The sequence below is a fragment of the Phoxinus phoxinus genome, assembly GCF_949152265.1.
Source record: "Phoxinus phoxinus genome assembly, chromosome: 7".
NCBI classification, from domain to species: domain Eukaryota; kingdom Metazoa; phylum Chordata; class Actinopteri; order Cypriniformes; family Leuciscidae; genus Phoxinus; species Phoxinus phoxinus.
In genome coordinates, this window is record NC_136882.1 from 515635 (window position 1) to 530605 (window position 14971).

At 42.6% G+C, this 14971-nt stretch overlaps 1 protein-coding gene across 1 annotated transcript in view; it reads right to left on the reverse strand.

Moving 5' to 3' along the window:
* Positions 1-800: 800 nt before the first annotated feature.
* LOC307001469 (protein NLRC3-like) overlaps positions 801-14971 on the reverse strand; it is a 49678-nt gene continuing 35507 nt past the window's right edge. Inside the window, exons 6-8 of the mRNA XM_079617978.1 lie at positions 9988-10161; positions 2886-2932; positions 801-2800 (exon numbers count right to left, since the gene is read on the reverse strand). Coding sequence (XP_079474104.1) covers positions 2271-2800; positions 2886-2932; positions 9988-10161 — 751 coding nt within the window. The 3' untranslated portion in view covers positions 801-2270. The remainder of the gene's footprint in view (positions 2801-2885; positions 2933-9987; positions 10162-14971) is intronic.

Genomic DNA, 14971 nt, shown 5'->3' on the forward strand with positions numbered 1-14971 from the left:
GCAGAAGGGAAAGCGTGTCTCCAAGCAGAGGATGGTCCACTGGATAGTGGATGCCATTGCCTTGGCTTACGAAGCCCAAGGTGTGCCTTGTCCGACCCGGGTTGAAAGCCCACTCCACTCGGGTAGACGTGTAGAGTTCCTCCGCACCCCTTCGACAGTCAGACGTTGCGGAGTGTCTGACGCCTAGTGCTCGTATGCTTGTGTAACTTGTGCTAGGCTGGGTTCCATATGTGGTGATTCCTGCGGCGATCCCATATGCGTATTATTCCACGATCAGGTCCCTGTGGTGAGCAAACAGTTGTTGGTTTAACAGATAAATCTATGCGTCGCTCAGCGCCACGTCTTTAAAATTCGAACACATCATTCTCTATGGGTGTACACGCGGCGCCCGGCAGCAACGACTCGACGCAGCAACAAAACATCCTCCCGTTTCATAGTCAGCGCCGCACATTCCGTGTCCTGTGTGAAAGTCCCTTGACTCGCAGCACTTCAACACGCGTGTTTTTTTCCGCTTGACAAGACGACCGAACGTGACATGGGGGCGTGGCAGCATCAATGATTACATTTTTTAATTCGAAGTTCGAGATTGTGACTTAATTTCGGTCGATTTCGATTTACCAAAAATTATAAAACCAGGAACTGCTGTCCAGGAACTGTAAATACATTACTGAAAAAAAAAAAAAAAAAAAAAAACTTAGTTAAAGTTTGATTAATATGGACATTTAAGTAAAAAAAAAATAATAATAATAATTCAGTAACAAATGTTGTATAAATAAAAGGTTATGGAATCATTTTTTTTTCAAGTGCTTTTTATTAGGAGCAGTGTGGTGCTGGCGGCTTCTAGCATACATTTTGCCCAGGGCCTCCAAATGTCTACAACTGGCCCTGGAGTAAACTAAGGGCTTAAATACACAATGGAGTTATCAACAGAAAAGAGAACAGGTGCAAGAATTATGAAACTATGGAAACTAATAAGCTCAGGGAACACAGGCAAACTAGAGCAGGGGAATTAGAACCAAAACACAATTAAACTAAACAGAAATAAACATACACCTTTTTGTGAGGTAATTTTCAAAACACACACACACAGAGAGAGAGAGAGAGAGAGAGAGAGAGAGTGAGAAAATGACAATTAAATGAATATGAAAGCTTTAGCGTAAGTCCTGCGGGAAGACTCAATTGTTGCGCCACTTATTATCTTCTCATCTATCCAATCACGTTCTAATACTAGAAGTATAAAAGACTTGTACTTACACTTGTCTGAGTTCGCAGATGCTGACGCTTCACCCACCTCCATCCACCCCACCACCACCAAGATGGTTTCTTCCCTCCACCAATAACATGGGTTCCTCCGTCTATCCTCCCTATCACCATAGGATTCCCCCTTCAACCTCCCCACCACCACCAGGATGGTCCCTTCCAATACCGCATTGGGGGTCGGCTGCGCCCCCTTCTTCATCTTCAGGCGGGAAATGCTGAATCCGTACCCTCGGATTGCGAGTTACGGCCGGGGCCTACACCAAAGAACTTATTGCATGTTGCCTGCTGGGCTGTTAATAAATGCATAATTGTTAAGTATATTCTCCCGAGTCTTTCTGGTAAAACTGTTGTACTTTTGGAGAAGCTTTTGTTTTCTAATAAACATTACATTAAAGTATAGCTTGATAAAGTTTGTACCAAGCTACTTTTGCCATATACTGTAAGTAGATGAACTATCTACTTTAATTGAGCTATATATTTCAGCTTAGCTTAGGTATAATGTTTCTATAGAGGAGGTGGTTGCTTAGCCAAGTTACCACCTATTCTATAGAAACATTATCCAATACATTATACGTTACTGTGTGAGCATCTTCACAAAATATTCCAAAGGGTCCTTTCATTCATTCATATTACCAACATGATAGGAAATCTGACCAATATAAGACCAATCTTATTTGCACTTGTGGAAGTTGTACTCCAAAGCTCATTGAAGGGGAACCTTTTTGTTTAAATTGTGACTTTATATCTTACAATGTGACTTTAAATCTCGGAATTGCAACTACTTCTCATAAATATATCTCACACTGCAAATTTATATACAAATCTGACTTGTTTTTCGCAAAGTAACCTCATACATTGTGAATATAGCTCACAATTGCAAACCTATTTCTTATAATTGTGACTATTAATTGTGAGAAAATTGCATTGACAAGATATAAAATCATAATAGCCTTTTGTTTTTTTTTGCTCTGAGGTGGAAATATGCTCCTGCCGTTCCTCACAGGAGGTTGTTAAATCTGACACAGAGACACTGAAGATTCAGGATAAACCCCAAATCCAGCATAGAGAGGTTCAGTGATTGTGGTGTTGAATGTGTATATGTGTGTGAGTGTGTGTGTGTCAGAGACGCTGTAGAAGGACAGAGTGCCGGCCGACACGTCCACATACACTCCTACTCTATTACAGCGGGCTGAAGGGCCAGATACATCAGTGCTGTTATTATTGAACCAGACAGTGTAATTCTTATCAGAACAATACAGACTCCAGGACTTTTCATTGAGTCCAAACCAACAGTCGATCCCACTTTTCCTGCTGATTTCTTTATATGTCACTGCTACATGACCCGAGCCACTCCATTGAACCTCCCAGTAACAGCGTCCAGTCAGACTCTCTCCACACAGAATCTGCTCCCGGTGATCAAATCTCTCTGGATGATCAGGATACGGCTGATGATCTTTGGCGTGTGTCACCGTTCTGTTCTCCTCAGACAGAATGAGTTGAGTGTGTGCTGTGTTTGGATCCAGTGTGAGATCATAAGCATCTGAACACAGAAAACCAGATCAGAACAACTATGACATCATTAGATATGGAGAGGTGTGTGTTTGTGTGTGCATAAGAAGACTTACATTTTCTCAGTCCTGGTTTGTTTCTGACACGTCCTCCATGGTCCAAACTATACATTGACAAAACATACACACAAACAAAAATTATTTGTTATGAAGAAAGATTGTTAAATTAGGATAATTAAATTAAATTAAGATTGATAATCTTAATGCGATAGTTCAACCAACAATAATAATTCTGTCACCATTTACTCTCCCTCATGTCATTCTAAACCCATCAGACCCATCAGATTAACTTTGAAACACAAATTAAGATATTTTTAATGAAGCCTGAGATATTTCTGTCCCTCCATTGAAAGTGCAACAAAACTTTTCAAGATCCATAAAGGAAATAAAAGCATTGTAAAAGTAATGCCTTCATTTATATAGCGCTTTTAACAATATAAACTGTTTCAAAGTAGCCTGGCTAACGTCAGACCTCGTCTCATTGAGACGTGGTCTGGGAACGACATGTTCATTTTCTCGTATATGAGGCGTGGTTTACGAATGCCCAGAGCCGTTTATTGGGTGCTACGAATGTCTATCAAATGCGCCTGTACGTAGTGTCACAGTGTCTGGTTTGTGTTCCCTGGGCCACTAGAGGTCCTCTTCCCCCACGGTGTCATTCACTCTTAACTACATTTCCCATCATACTGTTCTGTCACTCATTGACTCATCACACTCAGCTGTTCCCACTCACCTTGTTAGTGTCTGTCTATTTATACCCTGTCTGTTTAATAGCTTGTGCTGGAATCCTTGTTTCATGTCACCTGCTTCCCAGAATCTGTCTTGGTTTGTTTTAGTGTTTGTTTCTTGTTTTTGGACTGCTTATATGGTTTTTGACCCTCTCCTGGACTGGTTTTGTGAGTCCGGATTACCCTAATAAATATTACTGCAATTGGATCTACCTGTTTGTGTGTGCGTACGTGACAGAAGGATTCCAGCAATGTATAGATCCAGCGGTATGAGTTTCCGTGGCTCTTCCCCAGCCACCGAGAGGGACAGAAGGCAGCAGAGGGGGAACTCTCGATCCGAAGAGGTTCCGCCTCAGACGAACAGCCCGCTGTCATCCCGGAGGCTGTTCCGGTGCAGCCCGCTCTCGTGCCGGAGGCCGTCCCCGAACAGCCTGTTGTCGTCCCAAAGGCCGTCCCCATGCAGCCCGGAGATCGTCTCGGAGCTGCCCACCATCAGTCCTGCCACGGCCAAGAAGGCTGTCTTCCCCTTTTATGCAGTGGGGGTACTACATGCATGGAGGAGGCACAGGGCGTCTGCCGATCCAGAGACTGTTCAGGTCACGTCTGCCGATCCAGAGACTGTTCAGGTCACGTCTGCCGATCCAGAGACTGTTCAGGTCACGTCTGCCGATCCAGAGTCTCCGGACAAGGTGGCCGGTGTCTGTTCCTGAGCCGGTGCCTATTCCTGTTCCGTGGCCGTCTGAGAGAGACTCTCCGCCCTGGCCGCCAGATGGACTGTCTGCTTCGCCCTGGCCGCCTGTAGGGTCGTTTCCGCCCTTGCCGCCTGATGGACTATCTGCTCCACCCTGGCTGCCTGATAAGCTGTCTGCTCTGCCCTGGCCGCCTGAGGGAAAGTCTCCGCCCTGGCCACCCGATGGACTGTCTACTTTGCCTTGGCCGCTGGCTAAGCCAGAATCCCCTGTCTCTGTTCCCCTCCATGGTCCTGGCCCTCCATCCCTCCCCCTGATCCTCCACCGTTCCACCTCCCTCCTGGACTTTTGTTGGGGTTTTTTTCTTGTTGTGGAGCGTCTGGTAGCCGCTACGTAGAGGGGAGGTTATGTCACAGTGTCTGGTTTGTGTTCCCCGGGTAACCACTAGAGGTCATCTTCCCTCACGGTGTCATTCACTCTTAACTGCATTTCCCATCATCCTGTTCTGTCACTCATTGACTCATCACACTCAGCTGTTCCCACTTACCTTGTTAGTGTCTGTCTATTTATACCCTGTCTGTTTAATCACTTGTGCTGGAATCCTTGTTTCCCAGAATCTGTCTTGGTTTGTTTTAGTGTTTGTTTCTTGTTTTTTGGACTGCTTATATGGTTTTTGACCCTTGCCTGGACTGGTTTTGTGAGTACGGGTTACCCTAATAAATATTACTGCAATTGGATCTACCTGTTTGTGTGTGCGTACGTGACACGTAGCTCATAGCCAATCATTTCAATTATACCAGATGACGTATGTAGAGCGACAGAAACCCAGGCTAGTTTCAAAGCAGCTTTACAGTGATAATAGGAAATTAAAGTAAGAGAGATTGTTTTTGCAATAACTATAATAAAGTTATTGTCCAGATAAAGTTAGGTAGGTTTTTGTTTTGTTTTGTTTTTGTTTAGTTTTAGAAAACAAAGTCTTCTGAAAAGACACAATCACTTCATATGAGTGAAGTTTAGTGAAGTGAAGTGACATGAAGGCCAAATATGGCAACCCATACTCAGAATTTGTCCTCTGCATTTAACCCATCCAAGTTATTGCACACACGTAAGGAGATCAATAGGATGGGGACATAGAAGTGTAGAGATCAAGAGGTCGCCAATTAGCTTGTTAAATTCCCATACAAAAATATTATGCAAAGTTCTAGCTAAGAGATTAGAAGGTATTCTACCAATTTAATAGGAGAGGATCAAAATGGTTTCATACAACGCAGGCAAGGATTTCATAATTAAAAGAGTCCTAAATATTCTCCATGAACATAAGAATGAATGAGATGCTGTTCTACTATCATTGGATGCCGAAAGGGCATTTGATAGGGTTGAATGGTCTTATTTGTTTGATTTGTTGTCTAGATTTGGGTTTGGTGAAAAGTATTGCAAGTGGGTTACGTAATTGTATAATAGTCCTACAGCAGAAATGTTGACAAATAATATGGTTTCAAAACCATTTAACATATCAAAAGATACTAACATCTGCCTGACTAATTGCTATTTCTTTCAGCTCTACTTTCTGACAGCGTTAATGCAGACACATATACATTTGATTTGGCGCTTACGCTTCCAACTCTTGTGTGTGTTTGCTTTAGGTGCGAACTCTGAGGAGTTCTGTTGCAGACATTTTGACGTGCACAATGATTTCAGCGCTTTATGCTACCAAACATTAGTCTGCCCAAATGAATTACTATTTCAGCTCCGCTGCTGCTTTGAGCTGGAACAAATGAGTGCACGAGTTCACGTATTAACAATAATTTCACTTCAGGGTGAGCAGATGTTTTTTCCTATCTCTCTCGGATTTCTCATGCCTGATAGTGGCGATATTGTCAATGGGACAGCTATTTCACTGTCATCAGCCTCTTTCTGTTCAGCCTCTTTCTGTTCAAGGAGTTCAGCAGCACACATTTATTGTGCAACATAGTGTTCTTCAGCACTTCATGCTACAACACTATTCTGCACGACTAATTACTCTATTCCTGTCAGCCCAACTGGAAATGCATTGAGCTGAACAATTGTGGGAATATGTTCATGTATAAGAGTAGGCCTAATCTTTCTTATGGCAAGCTATTTTAGAGCTCAGCATGGTCAGCCTCGCTTCATGTGATTGGTGAGGCGCTACCAACACTCATTTCAGATTTCATTTCACTCATTTCAAAACTCGACACAGTGCCCTGGTTGCATTCCCAGGTCGAGGGGTCCTTTTGGCAGATTCCTGTCAGGAGAGATCTGTTGTCTCATCTCCAGGGCAGGATTTGGGATCCTCGATCGTGTGGCCGATCATAGGGAATCACTAGCGACAGTGGCGTCTGGTCTTCCCTCTAATGTTCGGGAGACCATTGATAATGCTTGTGCACCTTCTACTGGACGGCTGTATTCTTCTAAGTGGGAGGTCTTTGGCCTCGTTCAGACTGTCAGTCCAAATCTGATTTTAATGCAAATCCGATTGGAATCCGATCAGATTTAGATAGTGTGAACAGTTAAAAATCACATGAAAGCCCTTAGCCCTTATCATTGCATTCTCCCAAATGCATTCACCAAATAACAATGCAAACACGATGTAAATACAGTAAGAGCTTCGTTGTGCAGTGTAACAGCGTCATTGATTTCATAACGAATTTTGGCAAGTGTCCAGATAAACTCGAGCTGTGTGATTGACAGCTTGGGTGATTGGAAAGGAAGCGTTCTTTGATCGCTTTCTGTATGTAATTGAATCACAATTTAAATCAGATTATTTTCATCCTACTAAGAGAAACGATGTGAAGTTGATAATTTAGTCACTGATGCATAAACAGTATTGAACGATTTTGAGAGAGAAAATCTATCTGAACTTGAATAACTACACATCAGAAATCACTGATCGCAGATCAGGCATTAAAATAATTTAATTGTTGTTATTAATTCGATTGTTGTTATTTTTGGCGAATGCCTACCAAAGTAACGTCATCGCCATAGAAACCAATGCAGATATTATGGAAAACGGAATAGTTGCACGGACACACAAATCGGATCTAAACAGTTGCGATACACAGTGCGGACATCAATCATTTTAGATCAGATTCTAATCGGATACACAAATAATCGGATTTGGACTGACAGTCTGAACGTGGACTTTGAGTCTTGGTGTTCGACCCTGTGCAGTGGACCAAGTCAGGGTTCAGTGATGGAATTCCGGCAGGATAAGCGGCTGGAGTGGCTGCAACTACCTTGAGAGTTTATGTCTCGGATATTGCCGCACATCGGGAGTCAGACGATGTCCCCCTAGGTAGATGCGTGGAGTTAGACGCTTGAGGCCTGCACGTCCTATTAGTGTCCCCACCTGGGATTTATCGGTTGTTTTGGTGGGGCTATTGGAGCCTCCCTTTGAACCCTTAGAGTCAGCTCCAGACCGCATTCTGACTCTCTATCAAGCGTGTGGGGGATCTGCAGGCTCTTTCTGTGAGATGTTCCAACTTCCCGGACCTGGTTGTGTCCCCAATGTTTTGTCCACGTCATTTCGCTCTCAAGTGGTCGTGCTTCACTCTTTCTTTCCCCCTCCTTGCTCTGCTGAGGAGGGAAAGCTTAATTTGCTTTGCCTTTTAAGGCATATGTGGACCACTCCTGCCAGCGGCGCAAGTCTAAGTTGTTTGTATGCTTTGGGGCCGACTGCATAGGGTTCACCGCCTCTAAGCACAGGATCTCTCATTGGGTGAGAGATGCAATTTCTTTGTTGCTTATGAGGTGCGGAAGGAGTATCACATCTTCCCAGGCTCTTTTTAGGGGAGTTTCCATTAGAAGATATTTTCTAAGGCTATGTTTACACGTGGCCGGTTATTTTCATAAACGGACATTTCCCCCTCTCCGTTTTCAGAAAAGTGTTCGTTTACACGAACCCGTGTATATGCCGTCAAGAGCATGCCAAACCTATAGCTGGCAGTGTAACGAGAAGCTCAAGCCCACGTTAGCCAATCAGAATCCCCAAAATATAGGTCGCACTTTTGACGCAGTGCAAGTTCTGTCGCATACTGTGACGTCGACTGCCTAAAACTCAGTTTTTCTCAGTTTACATGCAAACGGAGTTTTCCAAAATCTTCACTCTGGCCGGAGTTTTTAGAAAGAATCGTTTTCAGAGGAGAATTCTCCGTTTGCGTGTAAACGAGGGGCACAACCGAAGGGAAATGTCTCCATTTTTCAAAATAACCATGTACGTGTAAACGGGGCCTGAGGCAACAGGTTGGTTCTCTGCGCACACTTTTATCAGGTTTCATAATCTGGATTTAGATTTAGAACCTGGTTCCCAGGTTCTTTCCATATGAACTGGTTGCTTAGTCCTAGTTGAGTTTGGTCTGTCTCAAAAAAAAAACAGTTAAAGGAGAGTTCCTTGTTGGGCCAGATCCGGCAGCGCTTAGCTTGGCGTGTGGTATATCGTTCCCATTGTCGAGTGAACCTATCAAAGAGAAAGTCTCGGGTTATTTACTAACCCATGTTCTCTGAATAGGGAACGAAACGCTGTGTTCGCTGCCAAGCTCTTCTCACTGCCGAAGGGGCTTCTTAGGTGGAAAATCTGAGGAGCAGATGGTGCATTTACTGTATAAGAGTAAGTGATGTGGTGCCGCTGGGGAGGCGCCTGCACCATCAGCCAATGAATTGCCGTGATTCTATACTATACAATTTTCTGAAGAGATTTGATCGCTTTATATGGTGAACAGATTTAATTTAGGCTTTTATTCACATATAAACATTGATCAACACTTCCCTCTTGTGGAAGGCTTCAGAAGGGTTCCGAAGCTCAAGCGTGCTGCGTAACACGAGAATGAACCTCATTGGTTCTTGCCGAAGCTAAGCGTGCTGCGTAACATGAGAATGAACCTCATTGGTTCTTGCTGAAGCTCAAACGTGTTACGTAACACGAGAATGAACCTCATTGGTTCTTGAGAAGCTCAAACGTGTTACGTAACACGAGAATGAACATCATGGGTTCTTGCTGAAGCTCAAATGTTTTACGTAACACGAGAATGAACCTCATTGGTTCTTGCCGAAGCTAAGCGTGCTGCGTAACATGAGAATGAACCTCATTGGTTCTTGCTGAAGCTCAAACATGTTACGTAACACGAGAATGAACCTCATTGGTTCTTGAGAAGCTCAAACGTGTTACGTAACACGAGAATGAACCTCATTGGTTCTTGCTGAAGCTCAAAGGTGTTACGTAACACGAGAATGAACCTCATTGGTTCTGGCTGAAGCTCAAGCGTGCTGCGTAATACGAGAATGAACCTCATTGGTTTTTGCTGAAGCTCAAACATGCTGCGTAACACGAGAATGAACCTCATTGGTTCTTGCTGAAGCTCAAATAAAATAAAACATTTGTTTTGTCTTATGGGAAGAAAACAAATTAGAAACAAAATATGGGTGATCTTCTTTCTCAATGCTCCACTTTTGTGGCAACATCCAGTTGGTGAAGCTTGCTCATTCTCATTGGCTAATCGCGGGTATCACGTCAGAGGCAGCCCGATTAAGAGTAGTAAATATCAAGTGTGTTTGCCACACAATTGAGGATTGTTTGGACAAAAAGAAAAAGAATCCTTGAATCGGGGCACACACCCCAAAACGTTAGGGTTGCAAATCGGGCCCTAAATCTGGCTTAAAATCTTAAAGTGTGTGGCCAGATTTAGGTGACCTCAATCACATACAGACACACATAACGTATAAACATACTTGAGTATCTGCAGTGAACAGTTTGGATCCTTCAGTTTGTCGTTGAGCAGCTGGTCTCCTGCATCTCCTGGGTGATTGTAGCTCATATCCAGCTCTCTCAGGTGTGAGGGGTTTGAACTCAGAGCCGAAGACACATAACCACAGCCTTCCTCTGTCACCATACAGCCCGACAACCTACAGACACACACATAGTCAGATCATCTACAGACACACATCAACAGACTGATCATACACAGACACACATTAACGGACTGATCATCTACAGACACACATCAACAGACACACATCAACAGACCGATCATCTACAGACACACACATCAACAGACTGATCATCTACAGACACACACATCAACAGACCGATCATCTACAGACACACACATTAACGGAGTGATCATCTACAGACACACATCAACAGACACACATCAACAGACCGATCATCTACAGACACACACATCAACAGACCGATCATCTACAGACACACACATCAACAGACTGATCATCTACAGACACACACATCAACAGACTGATCATCTACAGACACACATCAACAGACTGATCATCTACAGACTTACACATCAACAGACCAATCATCTACAGACACACATCAACAGACACACATCAACAGACTGATCATCTACAGACTTACACATCAACAGACCAATCATCTACAGACACATCAACAGACACACATCAACAGACACACATCAACAGACTGATCATCTACAGACACACACATCAACAGACTGATCATCTACAGACACACATCAACAGACTGATCATCTACAGACACACACATCAACAGACTGATCATCTACAGACACACATCAACAGACCGATCATCTACAGACACTCATCAACAGACTGATCATCTACAGACACTCATCAACAGATTGATCATCTACAGACACACACATCAACAGACTGATCATCTACAGACACTCATCAACAGACTGATCATCTACAGACACTCATCAACAGACTGATCATCTACAGACACATACATCAACAGACTGATCATCTACAGACACATCAACAGACACACATCAACAGACACACATCAACAGACTGATCATCTACAGACACACACATCAACAGACTGATCATCTACAGACACACATCAACAGACTGATCATCTACAGACACACATCAACAGACCGATCATCTACAGACACTCATCAACAGACTGATCATCTACAGACACACACATCAACAGACTGATCATCTACAGACACATCAACAGACACACATCAACAGACACACATCAACAGACACACATCAACAGACTGATCATCTACAGACACACACATCAACAGACTAATCATCTACAGACACACATCAACAGACTGATCATCTACAGACACACACATCAACAGACTGATCATCTACAGACACACACATCAACAGACTGATCATCTACAGACACACATCAACAGACTGATCATCTACAGACACACATCACAAACCGATCATCTACCGACACTCATCAACAGACTGATCATCTACAGACACACATCAACAGACTGATCATCTACAGACACACACATCAACAGACATCATCTACAGACACACATCAACAGACTGATCATCTACAGACACACATCAACAGACACACACATCAACAGACTGATCATCTACATACACACACATCAACAGACTGATCATCTACAGACACACATTAACGGACTGATCATCTACAGACACACATCAACAGACTGATCATCTACATACACACACATCAACAGACTGATCATCTACATACACACACATCAACAGACTGATCATCTACATACACACACATCAACAGACTGATCATCTACAGACACACACATCAACAGACTGATCATCTACAGACTTACACGTCAACAGACCAATCATCTACAGACACACACATCAACAGACTGATCATCTACAGACACACATCAACAGACTGATCATCTACAGACACACATCAACAGACTGATCATCTACAGACTTACACATCAACAGACCAATCATCTACAGACACACATCAACAGACTGATCATCAACAGACACACATCAACAGACTGATCATCTACAGACACACACATCAACAGACTGATCATCTACAGACACACATCAACAGACTGATCATCTACAGACACACACATCAAGACTGATCATCTACAGACACACACATTAACAGACTGATCATCTATAGACACACACATCAACAGACTGATCATCTACAGACACACACATCAACAGACTGATCATCTACAGACACACACATCAACAGACTGATCATCTACAGACACACACATCAACAGACTGATCATCTACAGACACACACATCAACAGACTGATCATCAACAGACACACATCAACAGACTGATCATCTACAGACACACACATCAACAGACTGATCATCTACAGACACACATCAACAGACTGATCATCTACAGACACACATCAACAGACCGATCATCTACAGACACTCATCAACAGACACACATCAACAGACTGATCATCTACAGACACACATTAACGGACTGATCATCTACAGACACACATTAATGGACTGATCATCTACAGACACACATCAACAGACACACATCAACAGACTGATCATCTACAGACAAACACATCAACAGACTGATCATCTACAGACACACATCAACAGACTGATCATCTACAGACACACATCAACAGACCGATCATCTACAGACACTCATCAACAGACACACATCAACAGACTGATCATCTACAGACACACATTAACGGACTGATCATCTACAGACACACATCAACAGACACACATCAACAGACTGATCATCTACAGACACACACATCAACAGACTGATCATCTAAAGACACACACATCAACAGACCGATCATCTACAGACACACATCAACAGACCGATCATCTACAGACACTCATCAACAGACACACATCAACAGACTGATCATCTACAGACACACATTAACGGACTGATCCTAGCTTTGCATTTACTGAATGAGCACTGTGCCACTGTTCGTCCGACTGTTTGCACTGTATTTTATTTTCTAAACTGTTTTAATTATTCTTATTTCTTTTATTATCTATGTAATTATTTTTATTTTTATTTCTTCTATGTAAAGCACTTTGAATTACCACTGTGTATGAAATGTGCTATATAAATAAACTTGCCTTGCCTTGCCTTGCCTTGCCTGATCATCTACAGACACACATTAATGGACTGATCATCTACAGACACACATCAACAGACACACATCAACAGACACACATCAACAGACTGATCATCTACATACACACACATCAACAGACTGATCATCTACAGACACACATCAACAGACTGATCATCTACATACACACACATCAACAGACTGATCATCTACATACACACACATCAACAGACTGATCATCTACATACACACACACATCAACAGACTGATCATCTACAGACACACACATCAACAGACTGATCATCTACAGACTTACACGTCAACAGACCAATCATCTACAGACACACACATCAACAGACTGATCATCTACAGACACACATCAACAGACTGATCATCTACAGACACACATCAACAGACTGATCATCTACAGACTTACACATCAACAGACCAATCATCTACAGACACACATCAACAGACTGATCATCAACAGACACACATCAACAGACTGATCATCTACAGACACACACATCAACAGACTGATCATCTACAGACACACATCAACAGACTGATCATCTACAGACACACACATCAAGACTGATCATCTACAGACACACACATTAACAGACTGATCATCTACAGACACACACATCAACAGACTGATCATCTACAGACACACACATCAACAGACTGATCATCTACAGACACACACATCAACAGACTGATCATCTACAGACACACACATCAACAGACTGATCATCTACAGACACACACATCAACAGACTGATCATCAACAGACACACATCAACAGACTGATCATCTACAGACACACACATCAACAGACTGATCATCTACAGACACACATCAACAGACTGATAATCTACAGACACACATCAACAGACCGATCATCTACAGACACTCATCAACAGACACACATCAACAGACTGATCATCTACAGACACACATTAACGGACTGATCATCTACAGACACACATTAATGGACTGATCATCTACAGACACACATCAACAGACACACATCAACAGACTGATCATCTACAGACACACACATCAACAGACTGATCATCTACAGACACACATCAACAGACTGATCATCTACAGACACACATCAACAGACCGATCATCTACAGACACTCATCAACAGACACACATCAACAGACTGATCATCTACAGACACACATTAACGGACTGATCATCTACAGACACACATCAACAGACACACATCAACAGACTGATCATCTACAGACACACACATCAACAGACTGATCATCTAAAGACACACACATCAACAGACCGATCATCTACAGACACACATCAACAGACCGATCATCTACAGACACTCATCAACAGACACACATCAACAGACTGATCATCTACAGACACACATTAACGGACTGATCCTAGCTTTGCATTTACTGAATGAGCACTGTGCCACTGTTCGTCCGACTGTTTGCACTGTATTTTATTTTCTAAACTGTTTTAATTATTCTTATTTCTTTTATTATCTATGTAATTATTTTTATTTTTATTTCTTCTATGTAAAGCACTTTGAATTACCACTGTGTATGAAATGTGCTATATAAATAAACTTGCCTTGCCTTGCCTTGCCTTGCCTGATCATCTACAGACACACATTAATGGACTGATCATCTACAGACACACATCAACAGACACACATCAACAGACACACATCAACAGACTGATCATCTACAGACACACACATCAACAGACTGATCATCTACAGACACACATCAACAGACACACATCAACAGACACACATCAACAGACTGATCATCTACAGACACACACATCAACAGACTGATCA